This window comes from Coptis chinensis, chromosome 3, assembly GCF_015680905.1.
Source record: "Coptis chinensis isolate HL-2020 chromosome 3, ASM1568090v1, whole genome shotgun sequence".
Classification (NCBI taxonomy): Eukaryota; Viridiplantae; Streptophyta; class Magnoliopsida; order Ranunculales; family Ranunculaceae; genus Coptis; species Coptis chinensis.
The window spans coordinates 112,855,882-112,871,683 of record NC_141458.1 but is presented as its reverse complement, the minus strand read 5'-3'; the positions used below and the strand labels follow the sequence as shown (position 1 = coordinate 112,871,683).

General features: G+C 35.3%; 1 protein-coding gene and 2 long non-coding RNA genes across 5 annotated transcripts; 2 read left to right on the top strand and 1 right to left on the bottom strand.

Moving 5' to 3' along the window:
• Positions 1 to 1,768: 1,768 nt before the first annotated feature.
• LOC147513085 (NAC domain-containing protein 7-like) lies at positions 1,769 to 7,469 on the top strand. 2 transcript variants are annotated; one of them, XM_086596120.1, is made up of 5 exons: positions 1,769 to 1,921; positions 2,305 to 2,388; positions 6,031 to 6,213; positions 6,310 to 6,581; positions 6,693 to 7,469. In XM_086596120.1, exons 3-5 carry the CDS (start codon positions 6,054 to 6,056, stop codon positions 7,335 to 7,337), a joined length of 1,077 nt encoding a protein of 358 aa, XP_086452246.1. In that variant the 5' UTR covers positions 1,769 to 1,921; positions 2,305 to 2,388; positions 6,031 to 6,053; the 3' UTR covers positions 7,338 to 7,469. The 2 variants fall into 2 exon arrangements, with proteins under 2 accessions (XP_086452246.1, XP_086452245.1); XM_086596119.1 differs by lacking the exon at positions 1,769 to 1,921 and adding an exon at positions 1,952 to 2,160.
• Positions 6,943 to 9,884, bottom strand: LOC147513084 (uncharacterized). Its single transcript, XR_015215213.1, has 3 exons — positions 9,673 to 9,884; positions 9,429 to 9,498; positions 6,943 to 8,159 (listed from the first exon to the last, which is right to left on the bottom strand). It is a non-coding gene; the product is annotated as an uncharacterized LOC147513084 (long non-coding RNA).
• Positions 9,885 to 11,619: 1,735 nt separating this feature from the next.
• On the top strand, positions 11,620 to 14,440 carry LOC147513083 (uncharacterized). Of its 2 annotated transcripts, XR_015215212.1 has the most exons (3): positions 11,661 to 11,851; positions 12,564 to 12,706; positions 14,033 to 14,440. It is a non-coding gene; the product is annotated as an uncharacterized LOC147513083 (long non-coding RNA). The 2 variants fall into 2 exon arrangements; XR_015215211.1 differs by having other exon boundaries at positions 11,620 to 11,851; positions 12,564 to 14,440.
• The last annotated feature ends 1,362 nt before the right edge of the window (positions 14,441 to 15,802 follow it).

The following is a 15,802-nucleotide window of genomic DNA, read 5'->3' as shown; positions in this document are numbered from 1 at the left end:
AAAATTGATCAAATGGACCACCACTTAACAACGTGTGGAATTTTTTTACTCGAAGAGTAGGGGGACAAAAGGATGACAATTGGATCACGTGTGAAACTTTAGCTTCAATTTTATAGCTTGATAAAAAAATATATAAAAAAGGAATATGTACTGTTCCATACGTTAATTTTCCATGAGGAACGCCGACGAACCGGCCGATATAGGGGGCGGTATATTTATCGGCACACAAACACACTTGTCGAGTTGTCGTTCAAAAATTGGCAAAAAGCACCAATTGTGGGTCCAGGTACTGGTCCACGGGCTGATTAATGGGACCCAGTGAAGTAAAACTGACGAGTGACGACCACCCAAATTGCGAAACTAATCATCGGGCCTTTTAGCCCACGCCAGACCATGAGCCGCCATAAACTAGAGTCATACACAAGATGTCTTTATGGGTCCCACCCACATCAGCAGCACTCGCTGTACTTTGTTGTAACTCCGTAATCTGCTCTGGGTTCAGCTAATTGGCTTATTTGGCTTAGCTGAGCTGATTGAGCTTTTGGAGAAGTGTCTTATTCGAAAGATTATTGGTCGGTCAGTGGGACCGACAAAACAAAAACAATGTTGAATTAACCAACAAAAGTCCTCCATGTCATTGCTGCAGAAAGCTTAGTATAATACTGATCCCATTCTATTAATATTAACTTAATCTCCAGTTAGTTACAGTTAACATTTTATTTATAGTTAACAATTACAGTGAAACAAGGGCCAGAAATGTTGGTTTTTTCATTTGTGTAAATTCCGAATAGTTCAGTTTAACTTCATTTCCTTATTTAGTTGCACACTATTGGTGTTTTTGGGCATATATAGGATTCTAGGCTTCGAGACTTTGAGACTGTAGACGTAAAAGAATAACAACAATGTTTATGTTGATTAAAATGAAGGGAGTTTAAGCCCTACTTCCCTTAGATGAAATCATGAAAAGAGTAAACTTGGATTGTTAGAAATCACGAATAAGACCACCCGAATTTATTTTTAATGTCTCAATCATCTTAGCTTTCACCATAATTATGGATTGTATAATAAACTAATTTCCCTAGTATATATTTCTGACCACAGACCAAGTAACGTATCGGCCATCTAGAGAATAGCTACGTATAAAGTTGAGTAATACAGTCCTAAAACAATGGGTGATTTTGGCAAATGAAAAGTAGAATGATATTTTTCTGCTGTAAGATACAAGCTAGCTAGCAGATCGAATTGATTGTAGGGACGAAAACAGAATTGGTTTTACCGCTGATGCACATATTAATGAGAATGAGCATTCTATTTAAGGAGTTGCACCCATGCAAGCTCGGGTTAGAACTACTATCTGACAATCTGACAACTTTTAGTTTTGCAAACTGAACCAATTCAAGTAAAATTATGTGTATACAGTAACAAAGATTTTAATATTTTTCCAGAGAACATTCTGTTGCATTCAATGGGATTTTTTTTTTTTTTTTTTTGAGCATATGATTCAAGTGTTAAAAAGCACTCAAATGCACTGAATTTTGGTTGGTAATTGGTTGGTCCATTGTACATCTGTTCAGCAGTTTGAAATATGTTTCATAATTCATAATTTCATATTATTACAAATGGAGTAGCATTAGTCCAACTCTTTGAAGGGGTTGCTTACTGGCGTTGCTCAGGTGTTAGCGTAATGCATAGAGATTAGAGAGAATATAAAGAGATCGAGTTGCCCGGCAAAATCAAGGAAGTAAATATATTTTCTGTTGGGGCAGTCTTTTTCAGTTGCTGGTGGCGGTGGCTCTTTGTCCCCGCTAGATTTTCCTTCTCTCTCTTTCCTATCCCCTTTTCCCGCGTAAAGCTTTTCCAGCAATCCAGCTTCCACTTAGAAAAGGATAGATAATGAAATAAGAGAGAATGATGATGACGGGTAATTAGGGTTTCGAGTAGTGTGTGGCCTTGTAAGAAGAGTGGGGTTGGTTCTATAGTTTTGTTTTTAGTTTTTCTTATTTAAACCTATCTCATCTTTCATTCCCTGCTCTTACATTCCTTTCTCAACTCAACTTTTCTAATTAACTCGGCTTTTATATTCTCCTCGGGATTTGATCTCTCTTCACCACCTTTGACGACAACAAAGTATTTTGGTGAAGGGAATGCTCAAATTTCGAGGTTAGTAACTGACTATTCTGTTTTCTTTCTGCTTCTTTATTTATTTGTCTTGTTGCATGTTGTTTCTTGTCTGCTGTGAAACATTCTTTCTCAAGTACTAGTCTACTTGTCCTTTTGTTGAATTAATTGGTTGACTTGTTTCAGATCCGAGGAAGAATTTAAGTGAAGACCAAAGACGAATATCAAAGCCGCAACAAGATCGAACCAAAGGCAACTCTTGTTTGATCTGTGAGAGCTCTCTCTTCTTTTTATTCCTTAGATGTTGCACTACTTACTATTAAGTACACAAATTTATTTTCAACATTGAGTTGATGTTTGTATGTTTGTGGATCTACAATTAATCCTGAAGGGCTGTTTTGAATGCGTTTGCTCTCAAGTTTTAAAGTATGGACTAGATCTAACTCTAGTGATGCATGTTTTTCCTCTTGATGATGTGAGTCCTTCATTCAAAGGAATATTTATGTTCTTCGATTTGAACTTAACTAATCAATTCTAGTTATTACATGCTTGCAAAATTCAAGCACTACTCTCTCCCTCTCTCCAACTAAAGAAAAACTTTTTTTTTTTTTTTGATACTAGCTAGCATTATTATTGTTCAAGAATGCATGCACACTCTACCTAAGAAAACATTTCGCATGTCACTAAATAAAATGGTGATCACAAAATCTTAAGCTTCTACATCATGGCATGTTTTCGATCATTTGATTCATCTTGCTATAATTTATCATCATAATTTTGAGCTATGAAATATGAAAAAAAAAGGTTTAATTTGCCATTCTGATTTCAATGGACAACTTGGCGGAACATATATGTTCCTTTTAATTGTAACAATAATTAATACAAAAGATATTATGTCACTTTTTTTTTATTCCTTTAATCCTTTTATATTTTCAAAAATCATGTATAATCTAGCTCCATTTGATTAGTAAGTAACAATTTGGAAACAATGTAAGTCTATTTATAGAGTTAAAGCCGATGCAAGTAAAATAGTTTAGAACCAATCATTCTTCATTTTTCAATTCGAATATGTTTGATTTTCAATTCATCAAATTTGTTATATTCTTTATTGTTTATCCCTGAAGCTATAGCCATTCTTCATATTCTCTTCACTACATTTTTTCCCTTTCTCCAATTGACACATAACTGAATCTTATTAGCTGCCAAAGTCCATACAGATTCAATCTATATAGATAGAAAAATAATCAATATGTACTTCATTTTTTATAAGATAGACGCACCACTTTCAGTGTAAGTCGACCAAGTATTCATAGATTCACACAAGAAAAGATTTAGAATCAGCAATGCAGATTTATCTTTATATAAGCAATATGCTAACTAACGGAAGAATATCGTTTATTAAAACTGGGGGCTTTTAGATTCTACAGTTTCATTTTAGAAAATTATTCACCTATTTGGAGTCATGATTTACTCAATTCAAGTATATTTTCTTTTCATATAGTGCAACACTCTCTTTTTTAATATATTATATTACGAATAGTGAAAGAGTTACAAATAAAAAATTAAAGACGAAAGAAAAAAAATAAAAAAAAAAACATGGAGAAACCTATATAGAGTATTCATCATTATAATAAATAGTGTAACAATATTTAAATGATCTAAAAAGCTATATGTATACTCCTATATATAATGTTTCTACCATGACTGTGTGTGATAATGCTGATTGTTTACTAATAAGCTACTAGAAGTTCGAACCTTTCTATTTCGAGGTGTTTACTATTTGTATCTATAACAAGGTTAGAATCATACATGCTAAGACTATTTTATGTTCATTGACAGCACAATTATGTTAAGATCACTTGAGCAAAAAAAAATATTAAGATCATGATAATTGAAAAACATTTTTTTTCCCGCTAAAGGGTAATGTTTATAATAGCAAAATAATAGGTTACAGTAAGTTGAGAAAGATGGAAAAAAAAAAGGTGTTTGGGAATGGAGGCACTACTTTGCAAGTCTCCTCATTACAATTTATGAAGTGAAACGATAGTAGTTTATATTTGGATCCTCAAGTCTAGTTATGAAACTAGCCCTGTGATTCCACCATTGCTTGACTCCTTTTTGCAGCATTGCGCCCTTCTTTGCGCACTGATTGGCCGAGAAATTGACTTCTCGCCATGTTGTAGTGATTAGTAGCCATTGGACTTTGCTTCTCACCTGATCCCATGCTGATTTGCATTTCCAGTGGACCTGATTCCCTTGAAACACTTGTGCTGCTGCCTGAATCCGTCAGGATCCATATTTTTGTCCATCCCATATGCACCGCTTGAGCAATGCTTTCAACAATTGCCATACTTTCATCTACATCGTAACATGTAGTAATTCCCAGCCCCCCAAAAAGCGTTCCTTTAACCTCACCTGAAGAGTCTCTAATTGAAAAACATCACGAACCTCGATTAGTTCATACACAAACAACAGAAACATGACCACTTCTTGAAGGTTGTTTTAATTATGCACGAAGGTGTAATAGATTCTCCTAAAATGCATGGTCCCTCATCTGGCGCATGCTCATTTACCATAAACTTATTCTTAGTTCTTACATTGACTAATACCGACTCTTGGATAAATCTTTTCCCAAAGTAGGAGCCATCAACAATATTTGAGACAATTCGACTTGGGATGGATTAGGCATTGCAGAACTTGTAATCCACATTTGGTATCTTGCCTTAAAGGCCAAGCAAGGCTTTCTTTTAAACCTTTTGAAAAGGGAAAAAGGCATCGTGCATGAAAGAAGCATGATGTGGCTTGATGATTTCATCTCAATTTGCTGAGAAACTGATTGGAGTTGATTATACCAAGTAGCAACAAGATAATTAAGAACTCTAGTGAAGTGCATGAAGCAAGTGGTCGATAAAAAGTTGATTAAGAGGAACTAAGTTGCAAGGTGTTAAGATTCTTCTTAACTAATGGTAACCAGTGATTGCAAAAAATTGGTTAAGTGGAAGTAAGCTGCAAGGTATTGGAGTTCTTCTTTAACAAGGTTTATTTTCTCTTGGGAAAGAAATACGAGCAAAGATCTAAATCAGAACCTATCTCGCTAGAGGTTTGATTGCTTTAGCTAACCTTTAGTTCATAAAAGGTCCTTCATGCATGATGTAGTTCTTATACATTTTGCTTCTTTAGAGAGGCGGGGACAAAGTTACCAAAAATGATGGACACCATGACCAAAGATTAATATTCCACAGCAGGTCTTTGTTGAGGTTGAAGAAGGGGAGGATATGGAAATTCACTGTGAGCGGAAAGATTAGGAAGACAATTAAAACAGAAAATGGAAGTGCTAAATGACTTGATGGATAACAATGGCGTCGATTGTTCGAAAAGAGTCAATGCTACAATCATGCTTCAAATAGAGATTAAGTTATAGTCATTCACGAAGAAGAGTCAATTACAAACTTGATGTGGTTCTCATTAAGCACACCAGGGATATGCATAGAGGAATGCAGTTTATAAGCGATAAGATGTGATACAAAATACTTTTAGTTAAACCCTAGTTGTTAGTTGAATGGCCTGGCATCCGAATCCTTTAAGGATGGAAATATAAAGAATAATTTTAGGGTCTATTAATCCTGCGTACATCTTAGGTATATATCTTCTCTCTAATTAGAGATGTTGAACATTATCTTGAATTTATAATCCATGTTCCATCAAGACTACAATCTCTTGATTCATTATTAATTTTTGCTTCTCAAGTCTTACAATTTCTCATAGTTTCAGTTCTATATTACAATCTTCATGTCTTTGCATACTTCTATTACCAAAACATTCTAGTAGAGTATTTCGACTCAAACAGTTTCTATCACCGCTGTAAACTTAATATATACTTTCTTATTTGATTAGTTTGATATGGAATTGCAGGATTTCATCTTCCCAGGGAGACTATGAATACTTTTACACACGTCCCACCAGGTTTCCGGTTCCATCCAACAGATGAAGAACTTGTTGATTACTACCTTAGGAAGAAAATTGCTTCAAGAAGGATTGACCTAGATGTCATTAAAGATATCGATCTCTACAAAATTGAACCTTGGGATCTTATAGGTAGAACTGACTAATAAATATTTATATCGTTTACTTGCACATTTAAGCACTATACTTTATGCAACATAACATTCGATTTGTAATTAACTTGAACAGAAAAATGTAAGATTGGAACAGAAGAGCAGAATGAATGGTACTTTTTCAGCCACAAAGATAAGAAGTATCCAACTGGAACGCGCACTAATAGAGCTACAACAGCAGGGTTTTGGAAAGCAACTGGGAGAGATAAAGCTATTTACTCTAAGCATAACTTGATTGGAATGAGAAAGACCTTAGTCTTTTACAAAGGTCGAGCCCCAAATGGACTAAAGTCGGACTGGATCATGCACGAATATCGGCTTGAAACAAATGAAAATGGAGCTCCTCAGGCAAGTATAATATTTCAATTATAAAGTATGTGTTTTCTAAATCATTTTTGGGTTTAAATGAATTAAAGTTGTCGACATTATGATGATATAGTTTTAACAATATTGCTCCAGGAAGAAGGATGGGTAGTGTGTAGGGTGTTCAAGAAGAGAATAACAACAGTACGGAAAATGAGTGAGGACGACTCGTCTTGTTGGTACGATGAACAAGTCTCTTTCATGCCAGACCTGGAATCACCTAAGAGAGTTATTCAAAACAATATGGCATACCGCCACCCTTATTTATGCAAGCAAGAGTTGGAGTTGCAGTACCACATGCCACATGAATCCTTCATCCAGCTTCCTCATTTAGAAAGCCCAAAATTCCCACATTCTGCAGCAAGTGCAAGCTGCAACAATTTGGTGGCGGCATATGGTATTGATGTTAATCAGGGAAGTAATACAATCCAATCCTCAACGCTTACTCAAGAAGAACAGATAGAACCAAATCACCAACAAAATATGAACTCATTCTACAACAACAACAGTGAGCAAGCAGTGGATCAAGTGACTGACTGGAGAGTACTTGACAAGTTTGTTGCTTCTCAACTCAGCCATGAGGAATTATCCAAAGAACCAACATATTGCAATTCAGCCAATGTTTTTCATGTACCAGACCACATGAACAATATCCTCAATAGAGAGTCAAGCAAGCAAGAAATAGCATCTGAATACGCGTCGACCCCCACATCCAGTTGCCAAATTGATCTGTGGAAATGAATCTGCTGTTATTATTTGGAAGTATATACACTATATACTGATCATAGGAGGTACTGTTCTATATAAAGGAAGAAGACATTCATATAATCCTGTACATAATAAAACTAAATCTTAAAGCTTTAGTTACTAGGATGCTCCTTTCCCTTTGTAATATTGTCTAGTAGTACTCAACTGTTTAGGAAACTACTCTGGAGAAGATAAACGATATTAGATAGATTGTGTTTCCGAGAGCTGAGTTGCGGTGACTGACTCAGCTTTAAAGCATTATATAACAAATGTACTGGTACCAAGAGGCTTTATTATGCTGTCCATTTTCAACAGCTAAGTCTGTTGACGGAATCGATTGTTGTTCGATTCTTAGATGTATTTCTATATTTCTTTTCCTGTAATAATAATCGATATAAGCTTATATATATTTCCTTTACTTTCTGTTCCACTGTAACAAGCAATTATCTCCATTTGTTCTGTTTTACAAGAAGTATCTTGTAAATCCATAACTTCTCTCCCCCAAGTTGGCACTTGGCAGCAGAAAAAACTAGACCAGGTAGATAAACTTATTGTTCTACTCAAAGAATAATGTAACTATTTCATGATACATGCATTACCAATCAAAGAAATGAACAATGACATACTGGAGGAAGACACCAGATATAAATGATTTACTATTACTGGAAATACATATGGTTTAGACTTTGGAATGAAGGTTTTATCACCTTTATGGAATTTATTTTTTGGTTTCAAAGTGGGAACTTAATCCAGCCCGGGTGGTGCTTAACCCCTAGTTTGTAAACTTTTATTATATATAATATATTCACATTTTGCCTGCAAAAAAAAGGAAGACACCAGTTATAGAACAATCAAAGAACTCTGATCATGTATTAATAAAAGTTGTAATTGAAGAAACCAACAATTAACAGTTTTATACTTTCCTAATTTTATCGTCTAAGATGACCTTTGATACACAGAACCTGTAATTTTAAAGATAAAGAGTATAGCCAAGAGATCACAAGAAGAACAATGGAAAAATTAGTTTGGTTGGATTTATTATAATATGAGAATATAGCCAAGAGATAAGAACTAGTTGATGTTCAAAGTTTCAAACAGTACATGGCTATATATCCAAATAGCACATTCACTCCACACAGGCTACCTAAAGCAGATAGTCTGTAGGAAACATGAAACATGGCAGATTTCTTTCTGGTACAGAATGATCCACACACTCTAGTGCTCGGTCTCAACTACTCTCAACTCGATTTTTACACCCCTCCACCCACACGCCCCCAGTCGAAGCAGGATCATATCGTTGCGGTTTGACCGTTTAACACTATAAAAGCTACTTTGGTTTGACAGTTTAACACTATAAAAGCTACTTTTTTTTTTGTTCCCCGCATATCATAAGTCCCAAAACTAAGTTCAAATGGTCAAAATACCTGGAGAAGGATTGATGATAAGATCGGATGTTAATAGGGACGTTGGTTTTGGGTCACAAACTCACAATACATACTTCGTCACCTTCAATAGTTTAATATCAAAATAGTTTCTAAAAAGAAATATAGATGAAGTAGACCATAGTTCATAGGTAGTACATACACCAGTCATCTGGCACCTCCAACATTCAAATCCATATATATATCCATATATATAAAAAAGATATATATGAGATAATATACATCGTAAAATTTTTTTTTTTTTTTTTTAATTACTTACTCTGTAGGTGCTTTGAGGTTGGGCTGTGCACATGAATCTATAAGACATTAGTCGTCATATTGCAGTTCAAGAAAGTATCAAGTCATTGCTCAAAGTGATCCAGATATGTAAATGAAATGATGAGTTTAAGTTAAAAAACATTTGAATACATGCATTTACACAAATCCTTGATGAAGAATAGTCTGATAATAGCTAATACAGTGATCACGGGTTCATATTTTGATAAATATCAGTCAAAGAGAAACAAACAGAGGAACCTAAGAGGATACAATCACGAACAAAGTACAGTGAGAATGGTTTAATTTCTGCTCAACAAGAAGATACTAGATCTAGAAAAGTAACTCAACACAAGCATTCGGTCGACCATAATCACTGAATACGTACCATAAAATCGGCATTTCTGCTTCCTAAATCGAGAAATAACCACCATATTCTTAGGCAAAGTCATTTGATTCTGGAAATACGATACCAAATAAAGTGAAAACAACCCCAACTCAAGTTTAATACCAGTAGAAAAAGAGACAAGTTATTAGTATGTGACTATTGATGAGTGTAGGAACAAGGATAAGCAGAATAACTACCTTAGCATGTATGTTAGTATATACTATAGAATGAAGCACGCACTTACTTGGGTTGAAGTCAAGCATATAAGTTCATAAAGAATAAAATTTCCAAAACGACAACACGCTCATTTGGCGTGGTTTCACATCAATGAGCATATATAGTTCATCATTCTTCAGTGTCATTCTCAATGAGTGAAGGAGCAAGAAAGAGTTCTGTGACTCTTTTAGTCTTATCTGACTAAGTTTGACATGCAGGCTAGTTCAGTTCTCATTTTGTTTTCTGGCTTTTATAATTACTTGGTTTGGGACTTTGGGGATACAAAGAACTTTATATATTAATTAATGAACCAATTAGAGAGGATCACTGCCCTGCAAAGTCAAAACATAGCCTTGCGCATGGGAAAAGCCATAGCAAGAGCCATATGGGTGTCTAAATAATTAAGGCTTGTGAAAATGTTGTTTGTGATGGAAGAAAACATGATTCACAGATGAAACATCTCATGTTACTGCTATTATTTTCATGCTTCTACTCCAAGTTCAACCTCACATTTCCTAGGATTATGTACCCTTTCTTTTAACCAAACTCTCATGTGACCTCATTATATTGCTGATAGACTCACTATTTTTGTAATTCTTCTTGAAGTTTGTAATATTTCCTAAATTATCACTCTGAAAATTAAGTTTGTAATAGTTAACAATTTCAATCATTACTCATTAGTTTCACTGACATATGTGTGTGTGTTTTTATCTAGTTACCCGACACAGATACAAAGTGTCTGACACAGCAAAAGACCAAAATTGAGGCATATCACATTGTCACATACAAAATGTGTGTCGTGTCCGATACAAATACATGGACACGTATCCGACACAGATTATTTGTAAAACATGGTGTCCACGTAACATAGATTACTGGTTGTCAGTGCACTGAAATATTGTTGGTAATAGACATGTCTGATATTTTAGTCATCGATGTCTATCTTGCCTTTTATCGCTTCAGATTACCCATACAACTATCACTCCCCTCTTAACAGGGCGGGCAGGGGAAAGTTCGAAGTAGACCACCAACTTCCAAACATTTTCTTTTGATGTTCAGTATCTCTTAGACTCCACTATTTTGTGGAGAGTCTGCTGAGAAATAAGAAAAACTAGAAGTGCGAAAGAAAATGAATGGACAAGAGGGAACAATGGAATGGTTGCAGCAGCCTCAAAGGGGACAAACATTTCTCTTTTTAGTGATTGATGTTTTTTCACTCTTGTTTGTGACTTTGGAGTTTGAATTGATGAAGAATCACTTGAAAAAGATAAAGTGAACAAAAAGGGAGTTTACTTTAAATGGGGTTTTGTCCTCCAACGACTATGCTTTCTTTGGCCTATGCTTTTTCTATAAGCCTTCCTTCCATGGACTCATATTACTCCGACCTCATGATAAGGGGACCATTGACTTGTTAAAGTATCATTTTAAATACACTTCACCTAGACCTCGCAGAATATAAATTGCGTGCGTGTGATAGGAACAGGACCATGAAAATCTAAATATTTCAATCGGCCAAACATCACGAAATTGTTCTGTGAAGGGCGGATATTGGGTAACTGGGCATTGAGGTAGTTTGTTCATGTCCAGTAATTCCAGTCACAAACCTGGATCTGGATGGCATGGAACCTCAAACAATAACAAAGTAGTTGAGATACAAAACAAAGAGAGTACACATACCTAGACTACAATGCTGAGAACATATAGCAATAAGCAAAACATATATTTAATTCACTGGACCTACTGGAAGTGATAAAATCATTGTTGACCTCTCATTGCATTTTGTGTGGGCGTCATTTAAAACAGTAATCCCTTTTGGTAGTAGCGCAAAACAACTTTCCAAACTACCAAGTATTTTAACGAAAATAATGTTCAAGTACAAATGTACATTTGTACAAAAAAGGTAAGCCGTAGAAACATCATGCCTCTCAGTATGGTCCTCGTTCTTGGTTGTTATTTTTTGCAATAATGTACCTTATCCGGCGTTAGAGAAGAAGATAAACAGCGGTAGATTTGGTTTCAGAACTTCAGTGGGCTGTGCTTAAACCCACGGCCCGTGGGCCAAGTCCAATAAAAAAAGGGTAAGATTGGACTGGTCTTCATTTCTCCATCATATAAAAATGATCTCGCCTGCCCAAATCGAATTCAACTGTAGTAACGGAGGGAAGAAGTTGATAAAAATGAAGGGTCCCAAAGCTTTACTATCGAAGGTCATTCTTCTAATTTTACAATTTTTTTGTTATGTTTTTGGAGGAACAATTTTTTTAAGTTAGAAATATGAAATCGTCTTTTTCATAGACTAGAATTTAAAAGAAACATAATCATGTTTTGTGTATATGTATAGATTTCCCCTGAAGTTTACAAGTCAAGACTAATTAGACCATTTGGATTTTATTTATTAAAATTCCACCAACTCTATGCCCTCAATAGCATATTATATTTTTTATATTTCACCGTGTCGGATACGGACACACGTAACTTAGCCTTTTAGAGTTCTGGACTTGTTATGGAGATCTAGTGTGATTATTATGGCTGTCTGTATATACCATGACCAGATAGAACATATTAGGTGAGACCCAAAATTTTGAGCTTGCTATTTCTATAATGATGTCCATAATCCTTAAACGCCTTTCCTAACATTTCTATTTCTGCTTCGAATTCAATGTTCCCTCTTTTTAAACATTGAAAGTAAACAACAGATTCTGTACTCTTCCTGTTACCCTTTCTTCGCATTCTATATTGAACATGCACATACTCGAAGTTTAATAAGTTACAACGGGAAGGGAAGTTTTAATTGTCTTTGTCCATGATTATCTTGTAAGTCTTTCTCTTTTGGCGATAGTTTTAGCGTCGTTGCTATAATAATTGAGGGTAGTTATGTGACAAGCTATGCTTCTAACCCCCATGTTTATATGAATGCAGATCTTCTCTACTATTCGCTTTACGAAATATATAGAGCAACTTAGGGACTTCCTTTGCGCACAAAGCAATATGGAAGCTCATTGTTATGAAGATGTTCGTCAGTTGGTGCAGCTATATCTCACATGCATGCACATTTTTGTCCGGTAATACTATAGGTTATTAATTGTTTGTTTCTTTGTTTCTTTTGTCCCCGAGTGCATCTTGTCATAGAAAAAGAAGGAAAGAGATATTAGCTAGACACAAGCAATCTTCTTATGATATGAACATACCTTAATTTTATCTTTTTATTCCAGTATGCATTACACAAAACCTATACACCCTCTGGCCTCTTTCTATAGTTTGGTTCATTTTCTTCATTTTATCTTTTTTACCTTAATTTATCTTTTACCATTATCACAATTTTATTCTATAATGGGTTCTCATCGCTACTCGTACTTGGTGGCTATGATAAAGAACTATACAAACAAATTGGGAACTCCATCCTATTAAATTATGTACTGTGGTACTAATAAGAGAAGAGCTTATGTGGTGGTTCATGTCCTAGGCTGGCTTCTTTAACTAGTACATGATATGTACTACATAGCTCTCCTGTTCAAAAGTGCATTCGTAGTGGACAAAACAACATGTGGACAGCATTTAGCTGCATCGCCGACCAGTACCATATAACATTATTACATCAATAAACCACCCTTTTCAAGCGCTGCATGGCTGATCTCCTATGCCTAATATCATGTGACACCTTTCTCGGTTTCTTTTACGACTTTTTTAATGACACCTTTCTCAACTGAGTTTGCGCCTCTGCGGGTGTGTTCATTCAGTGGAGTTTGAATTACTGGAAGGTATGGGTTATTTAGGTGATTTATTGCTTCGTGGATGTTGAAAGTTGAAAGCACTACCTTTTACAAAACAATGGAAGTTGCTCTTCTAATGTTTTAGCTTGAGAGAGAGAAATGAGAGATTGTGAGGGGGAGTGAGATGGAGAGAAGAGGGTGACCACTTTTATAGAATATGATTTCCTTTAACCAAACACAATGTGCGTTGTACAAACATTAGTTCATTTCTACTAACAGACTGATTACCTTTAAAAAAAGGTCGTTTACCACCATTTGATCCCTGCATTAAATCTCGTTGGATTCTTTTACATATGGCATGAAGGCGGAAGCTCTATAAGAGAAGTCTTTACCCCAACCACTCGATACTAAAAAATTGTAAATGATTTAGCATACATTATTGGTAAGAGTTTTGCAGTCTCTATCTCGTTCATTGCTAGGGATCTGTTTGGAAGTTTTCTTTTGGAATTGAAAATATAATTCCAAGACTTACAATTTCAACTAGTTAAAATTCCGGAATATATGGAAATCTCAATTTTCTGCCCTCTATAGAAACTTAGAATTCCTTGATTTTGGGGATTTGAGGTTTCCATTCCAGTGAAGAAAATGTTGCCTAACAGAGTGATTCTTAATTTTCAGAAATATATTCTAAATTCCACCCTAAAATCCTGGTGTGCCAAACACACCCTAGGAGTATTTATATGGTGGTATGGGCAGTGAATCTAGTATCTAAAAGTGTGAAGGCTATAATTGATAACAAAATTTTGCAATTGGAGTTTCTGTGATCCTTTGAGAAGGTGTTCCTACACAGGTGGAGATTCATGTGTATAAAAATTTGCTTTTGGAGTAATGGTTATGAAGATTTGTGCCTATGATTTGGATGATGAATGCACCAGACTGCAGTAATCTGGCGAAGAATCGTTTCTTACAATATAAGCTCATTCTTGATAGATCGTTTCGGTGTAATCTTTGTCTGTATTTGAATTTAACTTGTGAAAATTGGAATTCTTTTACCCTGCTTTTGAACTCAAAGAAGTTGGACTCTCATTTAATTCTGCCTCTCAACTCTTTATTTTTAGGAGTTGAAAGTTCAAACTGTATATTGTAAGTGTTTAGCACTCGGCTGGTCAGTCCCCTGGTGGTTGTGCATGAGAAAATAGAGAACTGAGAGTAGGGAACGATGTTGAACTTTTGAAACTGATTCTTGCAAAATTTCTTACTTTTCAGATTATGCATAGGAAATGATATACAACTGTAGGAAGTCATTTTGAGCACTCCTTAAGTTTCTGATGATGGTAATAACAGTAAAAATAAGAGTAATACTAATAGTGAAGTTAAAATTTAATTGTCGTGTGAGTGTGAGTTGACTTGGTCAATTTACTACTGACTGGAGAAAATTTGAAACATTTCAGCCATTGTAAGATCTAACTCACAGACACAGACAGACCCATTAACATTTGGGATGGCATCTAGTATCTACTGTGTACCCGACACAAAGTACTTGTACATCAACTACAACCAACGATCCAGAGGCCAAAGTATCAGAGAACATTGAATTTAAGCTTTAATGGCTGTTACCGTACTGTAATAATCTGAACATACTACTGTGTTAAATGTACGTGCATGGGGGAGTGAAACAAGAAGAACGAGATCCACAACCTATATCATTTCATTTATTTACCAAAAACATTATCTAGCTGCAGGCCATTTACAGAGTTGGATTCTTACACCATGCATGCAAGTCTGCATTCCTGTTATAAAATCATGAAGCAATTGGACACTTAGTTACCGAAAGAAAAAATGGACACTTGCATATTGGTTGGACCATGGACGAGGAGAGGATTCTGGACAGAAGTCCCACGATATCTCCACTTGCTAAGTCTTTATTATGTTTTGGACGATGAATCCATATAACTTGCCAGGGAGGACTGTTGGTTTATATAGAACCTCTTCAAAGAAATGACCCTATTATTCCTCTGTGATCTATTACCATTCTTTCGGTTAGAAATTAGAATATGCGTTGGGAGATACATATTATTTAGTAGAACTAACAGGAATACTACACTTTGTTGTTCTTGCTTGAAAAGTTTTCAAATAATAAGGTTAAAAAAATAATTCAAATTTCATGAATAGATCAAAATATAGAACTAAATTTTTCATTGATAGACGCGAGAAGAAGCCAGGATAGTGTTGCCTCTGTAGTTAGTTTGAGACTTTGAGGAAGGGTTTTGAATCCTATAGCAGAAGTTTAGCAACCTTTCGGTCTTCGATTATACTAGCTAGGGTATAAATGTTGAATTTTGGTTGGGTTTGTCACGCAAGATGTCACATTGTCACATGCACATTGCACCAATACGTAATCAAATTGATTGAACATACGCGCGCCCTAGCCGTCTCTTGGTAAGGGAA

What these genes read in the sequence shown, in the direction of transcription:
- LOC147513085 (XM_086596120.1), top strand. Translation starts at nt 6,054, where the DNA reads ATGAATACTTTTACACACGTCCCACCAGGTTTCCGGTTCCATCCAACA. An exon ending in TGAACCTTGGGATCTTATAG is followed by an intron (nt 6,214 to 6,309) that starts GTAGAACTGACT and finishes TAACTTGAACAG; the next exon opens with AAAAATGTAAGATTGGAACA. An exon ending in ATGAAAATGGAGCTCCTCAG is followed by an intron (nt 6,582 to 6,692) that starts GCAAGTATAATA and finishes ATATTGCTCCAG; the next exon opens with GAAGAAGGATGGGTAGTGTG.